This window comes from Lethenteron reissneri, chromosome 66 (assembly GCF_015708825.2).
Source record: "Lethenteron reissneri isolate LAM-NWPU_2019-01 chromosome 66, ASM1570882v1, whole genome shotgun sequence".
Taxonomy (NCBI): Eukaryota; Metazoa; Chordata; class Hyperoartia; order Petromyzontiformes; family Petromyzontidae; genus Lethenteron; species Lethenteron reissneri.
Window position 1 is genome coordinate 4,272,239 of NC_083844.1, and position 19,599 is coordinate 4,291,837.

The following is a 19,599-nucleotide window of genomic DNA, read 5'->3' on the forward strand; positions in this document are numbered from 1 at the left end:
CGACCACCTCCACAGGGCCCCGCCACGGCCGCACCAGCTTAGAGGAGGTAGCCAGTGGCACTTGGGGACAGTGCAGCCATGCCTTGTCCCCCGGCTTCCACTGTATCATGTGCGCCCGACCCAGCCTGAGGCGCTCATTCGCCTTTTGACGGAGGTCCGAGTTTAGCATTGCAGCATCCCGCGCCTCTGTTAATTTGGCCAGATTAAATTTGACGTGGTCAGCCAATTTAGTTTTCCCTTGCGGCTCGGGGATCTGCAGCTGGGCGCGAACAGGCGGGTCGGGTTCGCGACCGTACATGAGGTAAAAGGGGGAAAATCCCGTAGCTGCATGGGGTGCCATCCGGTATGCCGCCAAGACCCCTTGAATATGCAGGTCCCAGTCAGTCTGTGAGTCCGAGACCTGCTGTGACATCATTGACGTAATGGTGCGATGCAGGCGCTCGACCATCCCGTCAGTTTGCGGGTGATACGGGGAGGTACGAATTTTCTTCGTGCCTAGGAGGTCACAGACTTGTTTGAGTAATTTACCGGAAAAATTTCTGCCCTGGTCGGTCAGCAGCCGCTCCGGAGCACCTTTGTCCAGGACGTATCCCTGAACAAAGGCCTCCACGATGGCTGCTGCCGACTGGTTGGCCAGGGGCCAGGCCATAGGCCAGCGTGTAAAATACTCGACACCAGTCAACAAATACCTATTGCCCCTGGGGGTGGCGGGAAATGGGCCCAAAATGTCCAGCGCGACAAGCTCATTTATTCTGGACACTTTGATCGATTGCAAGGGCGGGTTAGACTCCCGCGCCGGCGGTTTCCGTTGCGCACACCGAGGGCATGATCCCAATAGATCCCCAACATCCCTCGTCATGCCAGGCCAAAAAAAATCAAGTTGTAGCAGTGCAAGAGTCTTTTGGGTCCCCAGGTGTAATAGGCGCTCATGCGCGGCCCACACCACCTTGCCTCGCAACCCAGAAGGGACCACCAGCCGATGTCGCTGGGATTTGCCGTCCCAATGCATCAGCAGACCTTGCACCATTTCCCATGCATCCGAATCACCCTTCACACGCCCAGCACCCCCGACGCGACGACGCCACCCGAGGAGGGAGGTATCCTCCATTTGGAGGCGCCCCCATTCAGTGACGGGCAACCCCAACAGGGAATCTCTTCCCTGTTGTTCGATCGAATTAGTAACCAATGGTTCGTCGTCATCGGTGGCTGCCAAGATCGGAACCGATGCGTCCCCTGAAGGCCTGCAACGTCCCGACCCCAGGAGGCATGCACATTCGGAGGTGGTTGGCATGCGCGACAGAGCGTCCGCATTCGTATGGCGAACGACCTTACGGTAGATGGTTTCAAAATCAAAGTCCTGGAGAACCTCCAACCATCGAGACAACTGTCCCGATGGTTGTTGAACTCGCAGGGCATACTGTAGTGCCGCATGATCTGTGCGGACGGTGAAATGCCGACCGTACAGATATGGGCGATACTGTTGGATGAAATAGACAATTGCCAACAGTTCCCTACGGGTGACACAATATCTTTGCTCCGCAGGAGACAACACCCGACTACCGTATGCGACCACCCGTTCCACGCCATCAACCACCTGGGAAAGCACACCCCCAATACCCGTGTTGCTCGCATCGGTGTCGAGCAAAAAGGGCTTAGAAAAATCTGGGTAAATCAAGGGAGGGGCTTTTACCAGGGCGTCCCGAAGGGAGCAGAAAGCAGCCTCCTCCTCTTGACCCCAGTGGAACCGAACCCCTTTAGATGTTAAAGCGTGCAGGGGTTTCGCAATTGTCGCAAAATCAGCGACGAACCGTCGGTAATACGACGCGAACCCAATGAAACTCCTGACCTCTCCCACCGAGGTGGGAGTCGGCCAGGAGCTGACACACTGCGTTTTGGCGGGATCGGTAGCAATACCTGAGCGTCCCACGATGTGCCCCAAATAACGCACCGAATCGCGCAACAAATGGCATTTTTGGGGCTTGAATTTCAAATTAGCAGCCCGCATCTTTAGGAAAACCGCCCGCAACCTCTGGAGATGTTCGTCAAAAGTTTTACTAAAGACGATAACGTCATCCAAATAAATGAGGCACGACTCCCATTGCAATCCAGCCAAAACCAATTCCATCAAACGCTGGAAAGTTGCCGGCGCTGAGTGTAAGCCCATCGGCAACCGGTTGAATTGGAACAGGCCATGCGGTGTACGGAAAGCAGTTTTAGGCTTTGAATCATCGTCCAGAGGAAGCTGCCAGAATCCCGAAAGTAAATCCAGTGTGGAAAAGAATCGCGCTCCCGCCAAGGCGTCCAGCGATTCATCCATCCGAGGGAGCGGGTATGCGTCGGCAACCGAAATTTTGTTAAGACGCCGGAAATCAACGCAAAACCGCAACGAACCGTCCTGCTTTTTAACCAGGACGATCGGCACTCCCCAAGGGCTGGTGGAAGGAGAAATGATGTCGGCGGCCAACATGTCATCAACAGCCGATTTGACATGGTCCTTTTCGGCGGGACTCAACCAAAACGGATTTTGGCGAATTGGCGCGCTGTCACCCGTGTCAATATGGTGACGCAGCAGGTGAGTACAACCCAAATCGTATTTATTCCGACTAAAAACGTCGGAAAATTCCCGCAGTAGTGTTTTAAGTTGTTGACGCTCTGAATCTGACAGGTCCGTCGATCCCGCACAAAGCGCCTCGAGCCACCCTTCATCGCTGTCCGAATGCGGTCGCGGCGCAGGGACAACGCTGACGTGATTTGCGACGGGTTCCTCACATGGCACCGGCGTTGCGTGAGCAAGCACGGTCCCCTGTGGGACCACCACCGTCTGCGAGCCCACATTGAGGACCGCGATGAAGGGTTCACCGTCCCCTCTTACTATGGTCTGGGCCGGAAGTAAATGAGGTCCACTAACCCCGGCCCTAGACGGCCCCAGCAGAACCCCTTGGGCCCCAACACCCTTAGCGAAGGGCCGCCGAAGTTTCAAGGGAATCAACATTTGCGCCCCCGGAGGTACGCGCACCGTTCTCTCTACGAATGCCGGCACCGTCGCGAACGCCGTCCGAGTCATAACAGGCGATGGCAGAAACGCCATGCGTCTGCCCGACGGGAGCTCAATACATCCCTGGTCGATCAATATCCTAATCGGCATTTTGGCCAGGAAGTCCGTCCCCAGCAGGCACGGAACCGCCAGCGAGGAGGAAACAAAAATCGGCCCAGACAATTTAATATCCCCAATACAAATTTGGGCACGAATTTGTCCGATGATGCCAAGTGAGCCCCCGTTAGCCGCATAGAATGGTACGTTAACAGGCATCAAAGGACGACTCCGGACAGGGAGAATATTGTAAATCAACTCCGAAATAATGGTCGCCGATGCTCCCGTATCGACCAGGATGCGCACTTCAACCCCGTCGATGTGCCCCACAACGGCCGACGACCCCGACGATGCGGCTACCACACGATCGGCCAGCACGGACCACTGGCCGGGTTCGATATGAGTACCCGGGGTGGTGCGTGATGGTGCGATGGTGCTCGATATCGGCCCCCCTCTCGTTGCGGTGTTTGAGTGCGTGACGGGTGTGTGCGTGGGCCAAACATGTGGGGTGCCGCGACTCGCCGGGTTATGATGGTGGAGCTTGTGATGAGGCCCGTCGTCCCGTTGAGGTGTCGTCCCGCGCTGTCAAGGAGCGCGGCACCCCGAGGCGACGTGGCCCCGGACGCCGCAGTTGAAACACCGCGGGAGCGCCGTTGGAGGAGACGGATGGTTGAAACGGCCCGGCCCGTCCCGGCCCGACCGTGCTCCTGTCGCCTGTTGCGGTCGGTGGTCGACGGCGTAGAGCTCCTCCGTCGGAATGGTGGCTGCAGCCACCGCACGCCCCGCCGATGCCCTGCTGGCTTTCCGCCGCAGTGACAGGAGGTTGGCGTGGAGGAGCCGCGCCGCCTGGAGCGATGTCATCTCCTCGTCCTCCCGGGCGATGACCGCGATGTCAAGGTCGTCTGCCAGGAGGAGGATCTTCTCCGTGACCATCGCGTCCACGCCATCGTCGTCCATACGAGGGAAGGCCGACTTAGCCATCGCCAGGAGGCTCGTCCGATATGCTAGGGGCGACTCCTTCTCACCCCGCTTGCGGTCGTAAAATTGCTGTCGGCATTCAGCCGATGGTCCATAGACCCCGCCCAGCAGCTGTAGTGCCATCGGTAACGTAGACCGCTTCTCTCTCGGCGCCGATGTGAGGGCGGCGAGCGCGTCGCCGTCGAGGAGCGCCGGCAGCGCGCAGAGAGCCTCCTCATCGGACCATTTCACCATCTCCTGATGGGCGAGGAAACGTCGGCGAAAACCGGCCCAGTCCCCCTCCGCGCCGATGAACTCCTTCAGCGGGGGCAGTCTCTGATGAAGCGCAGCGGTCGTTGTGGACTCCCGCAGGCTGATGTCACCACCACTCGGCTGTGCGTCGGTGCGAACGGCCGATGGGATCGCCTGTCGCGCTTGTGATGACGTTGCAGCTTCAGCGACGGCGATGTCGGAGCGGATGTCTAGGCTGGCCACGCCCCGAACAGCTGTAGCGTCGATGGCGGGAATTTCAAATTCGGACTGCTCCGAAATGGCGGGAAGGCGCCCTGGTCGTTGGCTCGCCTCGCCCCGTGTTGGATCACCGGCCCCTAGTCGCGTGATGGTCTCCAGCGTGGCGGCAGCGGCATACAGCAGCTCCGCCAGCCTCCCGTGAGCCAGCCGTAACGCGTCTGGCTGCGGCCCCTCTTCATTTCGATGCCCCGGTAAGGAGGCGTCAGGCCCCGGCTGCACCTTGTCTTGTGGAGCCGTCTCGGGCTCGACGATCTCGGCAGTGTCTTCCTCCTGCGGTACTTTGGCCCGCGCTGTTTTCCGCGTGTCCATGTTCGAATTACTTCTGACACCAGTTGAAGTACCGGTGAAGACGCTTGACGCCGAGGTTGAGGCACACGTATATTTATTTCACAATACGACAGTGGGCATATACACACTCGAGGGGGTATCGGCCCCCTCACCCGTATAACTCGGGATACACCCCTAGCTAACTCTGTCCTAGCCCCGAATCCTCCACTAATGGGCTAGGGGAGGCTAACTGGCCCGACACTGGTAAGTCGGGCCTGGTACCCGGAGTTCCAGACCAGCTCTTACAAGAGCACCGGCTCTGGCTTTCGGGACCACGCCGCTGGCTCAGTCCTGTCCGGCCCTGAAAAGGACATCGAACCAGGGGAGTCCAGGGCTCTATCTAATACGTCTTCAGTCTTCTTCCCTTAGCTTAAACATAACTGACTCGAGCCCTTTGAACATCCCCTTTTATACCCAACCCCTCCCTGAGGGGTGGGGCCCCGGGGGATCATAACGTTCGAACCAGCCCCCCCCAGGGTGTCTGGCTCGGACGTCGTAGAGGGCACCTCCTCGTGCACTTACGTAGCCCCGCCCACTGTGTTTGTTTTCCATAGGCTGCCATGCATAACGGGCCCTCTCTTTAACACCCCTACATAAGAATAAGGCGATATTATAGACTGCACTCAGATTAAGTACCAGGCTACAATCTACATTAGCGGGTTATTATTTATCGTATTTTATTTTAATATTAATATTATTCACCTTATTTTTATTATTCTTCTATCTACGCGAATTTACTGAAATAACGAAAGAATGAAATTCGGCATTCACGAAAGTTTAAGTCAAAACTTAGTTATATCTCCAACTCCAGGATATCAAAATATAACTCGAGAATAAAAAGCACGGATCCCTGGATACAGACTGGGAACAAAGGTTAATAAACTCCTCGGAATACATGTGGTAACAACTATGGTAGATCACAAATCTTGGTTAAACATAAACCAAATAATAATTATGAAGTATTAGACCGAGGGTCATCCAGAAGAAATCCAATGTGAAGAAGCGCAATCACATACGACCAAGATAATATGTATTCCATAGAATCAGAGCCTCCCAAACACATTTGTCTTCCAGAAGCACGTGGTAGCAAGGAATTACACATGTAGGGAGGGCGCCTCCCCGTGAGATATCAAACACCATGGAAAAAGTCCAAAGTACGACGGACGTACTGTGAACACTGCTCAAAACATACCTTGAGTCACTTACATTGTCAACACCGCAAAAACGGATACATACGAAGATAAGGGGTGGAAAATAATGTTTCTTTTTCTTTTAACTTACAACCCATGAGAGTGAACGGAAAACATGGTAACAGGAGGTCACACTTCAAGAGACGGTGACCCTCTTTGATTTATAATTTTTCAAAACCGAATATATACAACAAACGCAACCCACCCACCCCAGCGTGAAGCGTTGGACGTTGTGAAAAACAAGGGTGTAACAACCATGGAAGTTTTTCTACATCCCGAGCATTCATTCACGCTCCGCATTTCCCAGGTCTGTAAGACCTCAAAGACCCAAGGATCCTCTGTGTAGCATTGTTAGACTGTTGGAGCAAGTGCTGTCAATAGAGTAGCAGCACCTATGTAGGCTGGCACTTTGGCACACGAAGCAGGTTGGCGATGTTTTTACCCCCATTTGAGCCGACCTATGGGAAGCCCTGGATCGGTTCAGATAGTCGTCAATGGTGTTGGTGGCCGTGAGCGGGAATCGAACTTGGGTCTCGGGATTCGAAGCGCAGCGTAGCTTTCACCGTTACAGCAACTACTGCTGCTCTGTAGGACCACTCCTACCTCTGCACCTGCACAACATCGCCGGCATAACGGCATCGTCTTACTCCATCAGCTTCTGAGACCTTGATCCACGGACGCAATTATTATTAATGTTTGCGAGGATGACTGCAATTCACTCGTTTGCAGTCTACACATTTGACCTTATTTGACGGTTTCTGATGGATTTAGAATGCCCCTGCAATGCCTCCTCACCCGTACATTATAAAAACGTAATTTCACACCCGCACTCCAACTCTCACTCCACTGGCTTCATGTCAGGTCTCAGATCCACTTTTAAGATTGCAATGATTGCTTTTTTTGAAGAGGGTTTCGTGCTCTTGTGCCTCCATATAGTGAGGGAAAATGTATTTGATCCCCTGCTTATTTTGTACGTTTGCCCACTGACAAAAAAATGATCAGTCTATAATTAATGGTAGGTTTATTTGAACAGTGAGAGACAGAATAACAACAAAAAAATCCAGAAAAACGCATGTCGAAAATGTTATAAATTGATTTGCATTTGAATGAGGGAAATAAGTATTTGACCCCTCTGCAAAACATGACTTAGTACTTGGTGGCAAAACCCTTGTTGACAATCACAGAGGTCAGATGTTTCTTTTAGTTGGCCACCAGGTTTGCACACATCTCAGGAGGGATTTTGTCCTACTCCTCTTTGCAGATCTTCTCCAAGTCATTAGGGTTTCGAGGCTGATGTTTGGAAACTCGAACCTTCAGCTCCCTCCACAGATTTTCTATGCGATTAAGGTTTGGAGACTGGCTAGGCCACTCCAAAACCTCAATGTGCTTTTTCTTGAGCCACTCCTTTGTTGCCTTGGCCGTGTGTTTTGGGTCATTGTCATGCTGGAATACCCATCCACGACCAATTTTCAATGCCCTGGCTGAGGGAGGTTCTCACCCAAGATTTGACGGTACATGGCCACGTCCATCGTCCTTTTGATGCGGTGGAGCTGTCCTGTCCCCTTAGCAGAAGAACACCCCCAAAGCATAATGTTTGCACCTCCATGTTTGACAGTGCGGATGGTGTTCTTGGGGTCATAGGCAGCATTCCTCTTCCTCCAAACACGGCGAGTTGAGTTGATGCCAAAGAAATCCATGTTGGTCTCATCTGACCACACCACTTTCACCCAGTTGTCCTCTGAATCATTCAGATGTTCATTGGCAAACTTCAGACGGGCATGTATATGTGCTTTCTTGAGCAGGGGGACCTTGTGGGCGCTGCAGGATTTCAGTCCTTCACGGCGTAGTGTGTTACAAACTGTTTTCTTGGTGACTATGGTCCCAGCTGCCTTGAGATCATTGACAAGATCCTCCCTTGTAGTTCTGGGCTGATTCATCACCGTTCTCATGATCATTGCAACTCCACGAGGTGAGATCTTGCATGGAGCGCAATGCCGAGGGAGATTGACAGTTCGTTTGTGTTTCTTCCATTTGCAAATAATCGCACCAACTGTTTTCACCTTCGCACCAAGATGCTTGGCGATGGTCTTGTAGCACATTCCAGCCTTGTATAGGTCTACAATCTTGTCTCTGACATCCTTGGAGAGCTCTTTGGTCTTGACCATGGTGGAGAGTTTGTAATCTGATTGATTGCTTCTGTGAACAGATGTCTTTTATACAGCTGAGATTAGGAGCACTCCCTTTAAGAGTGTGCTCCTAATCTCAGCTCGTTACCTGTATAAAAGACAAATAGGAGCCAGACATCTTTCTGATTGAGAGGGGGTCAAATACGTATTTCCTTCGTTAAAATGCAAATCAATTTATAACATTTTTGACATGCGTTTTTCTGGATTTTTTTGTTATTCTGTCTCTCACTGTTCAAATAAGCCTACCATTAAAATTATAGACTGATTATGTCTTTGTCAGTGGGCAAACGGAGAAAATCAGCAGGGGACCAAATACTTTTTTTCCCTCACTGTACCTCTCTTCTCTCATATTACTTTAACCTTTTGGGACGTTGTAACCACCCACACAATGAAGGCCTTCATCTTACAAAGCCCACAGTCATCAACCTTCATTTCCACGGTGGAGGTCGCTTCTGCTCTCGAATGTCTGGAATTGTCTCTCCCCCTTGAAACTTCGAACGCATTGAGAGCTGCTTTCCTTGTTCAAGTCAAGACTTAAACCCCATTTGTTTTCACAAGCACTCAGCTAAAGCAATGTTTTTTCCAAGTGAAGCATTTGCAGATGCGGTTGCATCTAGATGCTATATAATTGTATTGTAGTGTACAAAAACATAACTAAAAACAGAAAGAGCAGTCGCAAGCTCCGGCTGTTGTTTTTACACATCGCATTTGCTCTGCAATCACTTGCTCACCGAGTTTTTACCTCAAATGCCCTTCGTTATGCTGCCTCAACACATACTGTATGCGAGGTCCGACACATTTCGTTATTATGATGATCATTATGTTTAATGGATATTGTATGGGTTGATTCTTTTTTTAACAGCCTTTGCAACCGGTTTGCATAATGCAGCAGGGGGCAGTGCAGCAAACGATTGTTGCTTAACATGTGTTGTGACACAACGCGGATGTGCGCCGTTATTATAACACAGAACGCACACCGTTATTATAACCCGGAATGTGTGCCATTATTATAACGCGGAACGTGCGCTGTTATTATAACGCGGAACGTGAATCGTTATTATGACGTGGAATGTACACCGTTATCATAATACGGAACGTGCACCGTTATTATGACGTGGATCGTGCGCCATTATTCTAAGGCGGAATGTGCACAGTTACTATAAAGCAAAACGCAAGCCGTTATAAAGCAGAATGTTCTCCATTATTATAACGTGGAACATGCGCCATTACTGTAACGCAGAACGTGCGTCATTATAAAGCAGAACGCTATTGTTATAATGCAAAATGCACACACTTTTTATAACATGGAATGCGCACCATTATAACGTGGAACGTGCACAATTATAATGTGGAATGCATGCTGTAATAACGCGGAATGTGCACCATTATTATAACACAGAACGCGCGCCGTTATTATAACATGGAATGGGCGCCATTATAACGCAGAACGTGCGTCATTATAACGTGGAATGTGTGCCATTATTATAACATAGAATTTGCATCATTATTATAACACAGAACGCGCACCGTTGTAAAGTGGAATATGCGCCGTTGTAAAGCGGAACGTGCACCGTCATAACGCAGAACGTGCACCAATGTAACGTGGATCGTGCACCATTGTAAAGCAGAACACACGCTGTTATAACATGGAACGTGCGCTGTTATAACATGGAATGCGCGCCGTTGTAACCCAGTTCCCGAGCGGTTGACGACCAACTACTTTCTGAGCTGTGCCAGAAGTCATACAGTGAGGTGATACAGTATGCAGAACGATATGGTTACACCCTCACTTGTCCCCCCATGGGATGGCCTGCAAGCTGATTATTTTACAGTGGAAATGTGCGGCACTTTTCAGGGACGCATCAAGTGCATTAAGCAAGGGATAACTGTACTTCTATGCCCCCCACCCTCCAGTATTCACTGACTCACACTGACCAGCATTGTGAGGTATAGTCAAAGGGAAAAATGTTGATGTAAAAATATGTCATCAAAACCTGCTATTTTTTTTCACAGTGCCAGCCAAAGTCAATGTCAGCACCATTGCCAAGAATGCGACCACCATAACGGTGTCATGGAACATGTCCTCTGTTGACCTGTACTACTACTATACCACCTCCTTAAAAGAGCGTCAAGACGGACCAAATCTCCAATCTCAGACCAGGGCAACATTACCACCGAGCGTTACATTTACTGGTCTGGTACCTGGAAGGAATTATTTTATTTTCGTGACAATCAACATCCGGGGATCATATACTATATCAGTCACTGTCACGGAGAGAACATGTAAGTATGTCACAAGTCATTGCCATCATGGAAGGAATGCCATCCATACATAAATATACACGGGATTATAGAGACTGGGAGGGAAGGTGATGCAGAGGGAATAGTCTGTTCTATAATGCCGCAGGTTGTTTTCATGATGCGAATTGGATATAACGGGATGAATGTATTAGGGAACACGTTTTTCTTTTTTATATAACGTGAATTCGAATTGGATATAACGCGATCGAGTGAACAGAAATAGGAATAAGTGGTCATACGGCTGCCTCGGTGCAGCATTGCACAAGGCATTGGGATGCTGCTGGATGCTTCTAGATGTTACCCATGCACTAAAGTCTTTGACTGAGCATGCATCTCACGTGTTATAGGGGACTGTATTTTACCCCACATATTATATATTATTTATTAACGTGATTTTTTCTTAATGCAGTATTTTTCAGGAGAACAGGCTGTAATATTATTAAGATGGGTGCAGCAGTGGCTAACAGGAGTTTTCTTTTCATGGATAATAAGATGAAAACAGTGACAGGGGGCCATATTTTGACATGGGTGCTGCCATGGTGTAATGCTTTAGTCCACGAGACTTAACAATCCAGAGATCACCAGTTCGATTCCATCTTAAATGGCATCAGTTAAACAATGGGCAAGTGTCTTTACCCCCCCCCCCTCCCACCACCCCTATCCTCAGTCCACCCAGTGTTGTGAGAAAAACAATGTAGGGTGAAAACTTCATATTTTCCATTTGCTGCTGAAGTTATTAATGTAAACCACGCCTGTCACTATTTCACAGTGCCCCCCAAACCTACTTTGTCCATCACTGCCAATACCATGACGACTATGACGGTGTCGTGGGCAGCCCCTGCCTCTGACGTGGACTACTACCTGGTCTACTTGAGAGAGACAGCAAACGGAACCTTAGTCAAAACCAATAATGTAACTTCCAGACCAACAACGTTCAATGAACTGGTTCCTGGGAGGAATTATTCTGTCTCTATAGAGGCTCACAGCGCGGATCTGTTCCAGATATCAGATGCAGTCATGAGTAGAACCTGTAAGTAACTACAACTAAACCATCACACAAACTCTAGTCGTCACAGCGGCGGCTTTTGGCTGACGAACGAGGTTCACCACATTGCACGGCACATTGCGATATGCTTCTGCAGCCGTATGGAATGCTCGTACTTCTGATATTAGGAAGCCACTGGAGCTATGCACTTTTAAATCATCCTGATTGACAAACTCATTTCTTTAGAATGTTTTTTTTGTGTGTTTAGATTGTTTGTCCTTCCTCCACACCTCCGATTAGCCCGGTTGGTTACGAACGATGCGAAAGAAGTTCAACATACATACGTGCCTGGTGTGAGTTATTCATTACGAGGAAAGAAAGATGTAACTTGAGTCCAGTGCAATTTTTTTATTTATTAAATGTAAATTTAATTCTCTGTAACCCCAAAAAGCATCAGTTCCCCTCCCCTGGAGCAGCAACATCATCTCCATTTCTCTGGCCCCTCCATTCTTGAACTGATCTTAAGTCCATATCAAAGAAATTGTAATACGATATTTGATCTGACGTACTTTTTGGTTCTTTCGGTAAAGTCACGTAGGTGAAAAAAAAGTTAAATCACGACGTTTCGATCGGCAACACAAGCAATTATCATCAGGTGTGACAACCACAGCAATATTTTTTTATTGAAGTGGGAGAGATGCTGGAGTTAAGGGGTTTATATAAGTCAGAGAGGGAGGTGGGGGGGAATAAGGGGAGGGGGAGCGTTGCGTGTGCGCTAGAGACTGGGACGTGAGACTGGGCAGGGGTGGGCTAGAAGTAAGTGGATACGGAGCCTGGAGGTGCGCGGGGGGAGAGAGAGAGCAAAGCACCAACACGGTTGCGGCCAAAACAGATGATGGCGCTCATAACAAGACAAACCAAATAAGATGGAACAACTATCAACAGTTGCTCAATTTGTATCCATCCTCTCGGTTGAAGTTACGTCTATGTTTATATATCTGGATGGCTTCATGAACATATCTTTGATGGTAGCCAGACGGCTTGCAGAGTACATTGGTCTCAGAGAAAACAATATCATGAGAGCCTACAGCATTATAGCAATGATCAGCAATGACGGAGGAATTAGTTCTGCCGTGGTTCAGATCTGACTTATGCTCGCGGATACGATCAGAGATATGACGTTTACTTTTATTATTATAATATTTGTTTTCACCTACGTGACTTTACCGAAAGAACCAAAGAGTATGGATGCTTGCAGTCACGAAAACTTCAAATCTAGCATGTGTCTGACGTGTTGCAAGTTACTTTAGAAACTTAAGTTAACGATATACACGCATCCCTTTAACCGAGTTTGTGTCAAACGTTGTTATTTTCTGTTGTAGTGCCTCCAAAAGTCAATGTCACCATCAGTGTCAGCAGCCCTACAGCCATGACGGTCTCATGGGTGGCTCCTATTTCAGACCTTGACTACTACGTGGTCCACTTAAGTGAAACGTACAACGCAACAGCAGTGAAGAGCTTCATTTTGTCCTCCACCATTACAACACAAGCATTTACTGATCTGGTCTCTGGAAGAAGTTATAACGCTTATGTAACAGTATACAGTGGCATCAACTCCCAACCGTCAGACATTGTCACGAATAAAACCTGTAAGTATATGCATTTTTATATTTACATAATCATTTGGATGAGCACCACAGAAGAAATGCATTTTCACAAGCAAAAGCATTCACGATAAATATAATCTAGGTATTTGATTAGGAGACATTTGTAAACAGTCACTGTCGTTAAAAAAATGTATTTGTTTTGAGCCAAGTTAAAATAATTGAATTCTAAATTCGAAGAGAAATGGTCATTACATTATAATACATTGCATTGATCTACAAAGTTTCGTATACTTCATTGAAAAATGTGAAATATATGTCGACTTCTCCTTGGTTAACACAACTTTATTTACCAATGCCAACTGTGTCAATGTTCCTAAACCTCCAAAATATAACTAACAATGATAGTTACATAAAAAAACCATCACGTAGCAATTCATAAACAATTTGTAATACAACCGGAACACGTTAGATAATTATATAGTGCAGCTTTAGAAGGCAGACCTAAATGATGATTAAGTAATGAAAACAAAACATTTCAGCATGTTAAAACAGGATAATTAGTTTTCATTGCAAACCGAATGCTATGATCTACGTTTAATAAACAGGGGTATTAATGGACAAAAGATGAAAAGTGCTCAAAGACTCGTGAAGAAGTGCAGGCTGGGAGACAGGGAATGCTATTAGAAGCGACGATGGCCAGTGGTTGAGTGGCATCAATAGGAGGGAGCGTGCATGGGAGTGTATTCACCTTGGAGATGGAACGATAAAATCAGTTCTACTGCAGGAGCTAGATGGACTGTTACATTATGGAATTAATGAGGGATTCTGATGTCTTACGGAGGACTTCATCCATAATTATATTGATTACGGCTGATGTTGATGACAAAGCTTTTCATTATTTAGTATTACATTGCATAGCAGCATCGTTTCCAAAGATCAACGTGGGAGCACACTTCACACAACCCACAAGATACTTCCAAGCTTCCCCAAAGTCAACATAGGGCCATCATCACCCACACTGGCATCAAAATCCCTGTGATTGTGTCGAAACTATTACCAAGGTCGAACCTGGTCAAAGCTGACTGGGACCAATATAAGGAGGCTGTAGAGAGAGTGGTGAGTCATTCCCATGACAGCGGAACGCTATCACCCTTTTATTGGCCTCCTTACTGCAGCTGCAAAGAAGAGCATCCCCCAAGGCTTCCAGAAAGACTACCCCTGCTGGACAAAAGAGACCCAGGACCTGTTCCGACAGTACAGCCAGTTGGGCAGCCCACAGGTTGGAAAGGCCCTTCTAGGCTGCTAGGCTAGATAGTATCTCCCCAAAATTCCTCCATCACTTAGGCCCTAGGGGACTCCAATGGCTGGCAAAACTGTACACCAAAACCATGAAAACGGGATGCATCCCAAAAGCATGGCAGAAGGCAATGGCCGACCCGGGAAGCTATAGGCCAATATCACTCCTCTGCACGACCTATAAACTCCTGGAACACATCATCCTTCTGAGAATCACCCCCCTTGTCGAATCTAATCTATGCAGAACAAGCTGGATTCCGTCTTGGATGCAGCTACTGTGACTAAATTTAGGCCCTTGCGAAAAAAATTGTGGCTATATTCCAGAAATTCAAGACCAGTGAACACTCTGAAAGTGATATTCTGCGGCAACACTGCGACACGACCCCACTCCGATCTGTCTGAATGAAGCTGGATCCTACGCTAACATTCTACGACCACCTGAAAAAGATAGCCGCCAAGACCAAAACAAGGGTCAACCTGGTCCAGAAACTGGCAAGCACAAGCTGGGGAGTATCAGCACCAGTGCTACGGACATCAATGATGGTCCTTGTGTACTCTGTAGCCGAGTACTATGCACCAATGGACCAGAAGTTGTCACACTCGACTTGTTGATGTCCAACTGAACACTACAAAGTGGTGTATCATTGGAACCCTCAAGTGGACCCCAACACACTGGCTGCCCGTGCTGCTAAATAAGGCCTTCCCCGCCCATCCGCCGCAACGCTGCAAACATGCGGAAGTATTGCAAATCGAGGAAACTCGCCTTGCCATTCATCAGTACTTTACTAACGTCCCTCGTCATTACTTGAAGTCACACAAGCCCTTTTGAACCAATGTGCTTCCCCTTATTCAATGCAGGTTCAACCTCGATGAATCCTTGAGAGCTGAATGGAGTTCAAAATCACTCACAAATATTTCGATTTAAAGCTTTCGTGACTGCAGGGATTCATCTTCTTGGTTCTTTCGGTAAAGACACGTAGAAGGAAAATAATAAAAATAAAACATAATAAAATAACTCTGACGACGTTTCGGCCACAGGACGGCTGCTTGCGTTGTAGCCGAAACGTCGTGAGAATTATTTTATTATGTTTAATTTTTTTTATTTTATTATTTTCCTTCTACGTGACTTTACCGAAGGAACCAAGAAGACACTCACAAATACCCTGTGAAAGACCCAATGCAGTATATCCATGGGTTTGATGTTCCACAAAGCTCATGGTCAACTCTAAGCCGCATCTGAACAAACCATGGCAGTAAATTAGGATACCTGATCTACAAATGGAAAATGTAAAGCTGTCCAGTGTGCGACTGTGGTCATTCAGAACAGTGACTGTGCAACATATGACGACCCAATGCCCGATCCACAAATATAAAGGAGACATCACAGTGATACATTCCGCTGCTCTTGACGCGGTTACCTGGCTTGACTACCTGAATGTGAAATTGTAGTTGTTGCTCTGCATCTACATTAGCCATACGGAATAATTTCACACCTGTCCTTGTATGTATGTTGAACTTCGTTTGCACCATATGTAGCCAACCGTGCTAATCAGAGTTGCGAGGGAAGGACAACGAACTGACACACAAAGAGCAGTTCTAAAGAAATAGGACTTCAACCTGCATGTAAAAGTGCATAGGTCCAGTGGCTTCCTAATATTGGAAGATCGTTTCAGACGGGTGCAGACGTGCATCTGAAAGCCCACAATCTTGACCGTCAAATAATAAAGCAACTCCTCTCAGTCATATGGGCAAATATATATCAATGCATACCTCATCATGATGGCCAATAGACACTCGTTTAAACATGTTGCCTAGCGATCAAGATGCAGTGCCTTTAACTCGAATATTCAGCCACGCGTATTCTGACATAATAGGCACATGCTGATGCAACGATTATTGCATCACACTGCATGCATTACATAGTGAGTTTGAGAAACGCTTTATTAATATTCGTATACATTGAGTGTAATCATTACATGTGACCTCTGCAGCCAAAAGGAGTTTATCCAGTACATTCACAATGAATATTGTAAAAAAAAATCCATGAATTATTAAATGGAATCATTACCCCGAATTGTGACGATTTATCACACCGCATGGTAGGCGAATCGTTACATGACTGTACCCATTTGTGTGTGTTGTGTGTGTTTAAATTAGACTTGCCAATTCGGCTGGCTGGGAGTAACACCGCATGTCAGGGCCGGGTGGAGGTGTTCTACAATGGCCAGTGGGGCACGGTGTGTGACGACCTCTGGAGCCCACAGGATGCCAAGGTCGTGTGTCGTCAGCTGGGTTGTGGGCTCACTGCCTTTGCCGTGTCATTGGCTCGCTTTGGATTGGGCAGTGGCTTTATCTGGCTCGACGATGTTCAGTGCTCTGGTTATGAGACTCAGCTCTCCGACTGTAGTCATCGTCCCTGGGGGACGCACAACTGCGGCCACAATGAAGATGCCTCAGTCATCTGCTTGCAAGGTTACTTAAATGAATGTGTGTTGGTCAATACGTATTTGTGCTCTGTTGTCTTGTTATTGCATACCCAAGAAAATTGTTCATTGCTAGCAATACATGTATTCGTTATCCACTTAAGATCAATTTGATATATGTGTTTCATGCATTATTTCGAAAGTTTATCCTAAAACTGATATTTGAAAGTTTAAATTGGATTCAACAACAAATTTCCACGTGAAAAGTCACTTCATTGAGCTATAAGTTTTGGCTTGGTCACTTCTGAAAACGATCTACAGTGTATAGTACATAGATCAGAGGGTATTACCTGCTAAAATAATAAATGTAAAATTAACTAAAGTATTATTTGAATAGATAAAACTAACTTAAATTGGCCGAAAATGTATGCAGGCCAGGAGAAAATAATAACTTACACACAAAATGTGTCTAACAGCAACACGTAACTGGAATCTCAGCATCCTATGCGTGTTCAGATGACATTCCCAACATTTTTTGTGATATGTTATTTCTTCTACCTACAAAGATATAATCTAAACATTAAATATTCATTCAATACAATATTCTCACGTTTTTAAATTCACAGGTGAATCGTAAATCCATTAAACAATGAATATTCAACTCCAGGTACTCATAGGAATTGTTCATTTAATATTACAAATGAAACAATTTATTGACACATTCCATTCAAAATAATTAGATTTACATACAGTACTTTCATAAAGGGTGGTTATTACATCCACAGTTAGAAATGTTTTTAATTCGTCTGTCTATTAATAATTTGAAAAAATTTTCTTAAAATAATTACAATACTAATTGCTAAAATGTCACCCATGCCTTTTGCAGTGCCAAGTTTCATCGTTTTAACCATCACCAACAAGACTACCACGACCATGACAGTCTCAGGGACGACTTCTCTCCCGGAATTGTTCTCCTACTGGGCCTACTTGCGAGAGACTGCGAGTGGATATTTGGTTACAACATTGCGGATTAACTCATCCACGGAAACATTTACTGGCCTGGTTCCTGGAAGGAACTACTCCGTGTCTGTGGAGGCTTCAAATACAACCTTTTCATATGAGTCAGATGTGGTCACGGACAGAACTTGTAAGTACCAATGTGGTGAACATTTCGTGCTATATTAAAATAGACAGAAATGTGTGTATGCTACTATATCGCTATATATGATAGCGCATTTGTATCTTAATATTGTATTACTTAATTTGGTATTGAAAACGTTGTACCACCATGTGATGCTGCCATTGTCCCTGCATGTAAAATAGACGCATGCACAATTCACATGTTTATCATGGTTGGCTACGTACAGTGCCAAATAAGTTCTACATACATACACATGCAATAGTGATGGGATCGAGACTCCTCACCCGACCTCGGTTACTCGTATACAACGAACCTCCTTATCAATGTCTGCGGTATAAAGCCCAGCCCGACAATTGAAACAACCCTGTGGGGACTTAAAATCAACAGCGTTTTAAAATGTTCGTCCATTTTATTGTAAACCCTTGACATTATGGCCGGGTAGGCAACTGGTAAACTGCAGCGATCATGGGCCTTCTTCTTGGAAACTCTGGCACAGTTATTTTTAACCCTCATGTGATCATAACACAAGCACGAGGATAAGTAGTGAGTTCAGAGTCGGGCAGTTCATACCCCCGTGGAGCTTGTTGAGGGGTGTGCATGCTGGGATGTTGGTATTGCCCTCCTACCCCCCTCTGGGGATAGACGTGGATTCAGTCACCGCCCTGCGGGGCTTTTGTTATGACAACTCCACTTGGAATGTGGAGGCTCCCCCAACTTTTGTCCCGGATCCTTTATTCTCCCCTCACCATATAATAATAGCCGACGCTACCTCTTGTAGTCCGCATGTGTGTGGGCTAATGAACCCTATCGACTCCGCATCTATTGACCCAGGGGTATTGAGGGTCTCAGTCCACGTAATTTTTTGTACCCCCCCCCCCCTTTGTTTCGGTCCGTGCCTTATACTGGGCTCGTGTTTTGTTGCAAAAAAACACGTACTTTTCTCCTCATAATATAGTTGGACCAAAATAAGAGGGCATATACAAAATATATGGTGATTGTGGTAACGTATGTGTTATATGCTACTTTAGTGGCATAAGTTAATGACGTAATTATCCCTTTCACTTCGTCTCTCAATCATTTTATTTGACATTGCAGTGCCTCCTAAAGTCAATGTCACCGTCATCGTCCACAACTCTACAGCCATGACGGTCTCATGGGTGGCTCCAATTTCAGATGTTGACTACTACATAGTCTACTTAAATGAAACTTACAACGCACAAGCAGCATATCACTTCAATTTTTCCTCCAATGTTACAATGCAGCGCTTCATTGGTTTTGTTCCTGGTAGAAGTTACCAGATATCTGTAACAGCGTACAGTGGCATCAATTCCCAATCATCAGCCATCGTTACTAAAAGGAGCTGTGAGTATTTCCATGATTATACATTTATTGTTATTTGCGTTATAGAAATGTGTGCAGCCATGTTGAGAGTATTATAATTTCGATTATAGGTTTTATTTTCGCTCGAATTGTCAAAATATTTACTTATTTAATCACTTGTTCACGAACAACTTCGGATATATTTACTCAGTGTTTATACAGAAACTAGCGGTGAGTACCCGGC

General features: G+C 46.8%; 1 protein-coding gene across 3 annotated transcripts in view; it reads left to right on the forward strand.

The window, feature by feature from the left end:
- Positions 1 to 19,599, forward strand: part of LOC133359832 (receptor-type tyrosine-protein phosphatase beta-like) — a 425,084-nt gene that overhangs the window by 21,815 nt on the left and 383,670 nt on the right. For all 3 annotated transcript variants that reach the window (XR_009757187.1, XM_061578373.1, XM_061578374.1), the window contains exons 6-11: positions 10,296 to 10,565; positions 11,353 to 11,613; positions 12,951 to 13,217; positions 16,629 to 16,943; positions 17,781 to 18,041; positions 19,131 to 19,397. Coding sequence is in view for 1 of the 3 variants with exons in the window: in XM_061578373.1 (XP_061434357.1) it covers positions 10,296 to 10,565; positions 11,353 to 11,613; positions 12,951 to 13,217; positions 16,629 to 16,943; positions 17,781 to 18,041; positions 19,131 to 19,397 (1,641 nt within the window). In the remaining 2 variants the exon portion in view is untranslated. The remainder of the gene's footprint in view (positions 1 to 10,295; positions 10,566 to 11,352; positions 11,614 to 12,950; positions 13,218 to 16,628; positions 16,944 to 17,780; positions 18,042 to 19,130; positions 19,398 to 19,599) is intronic.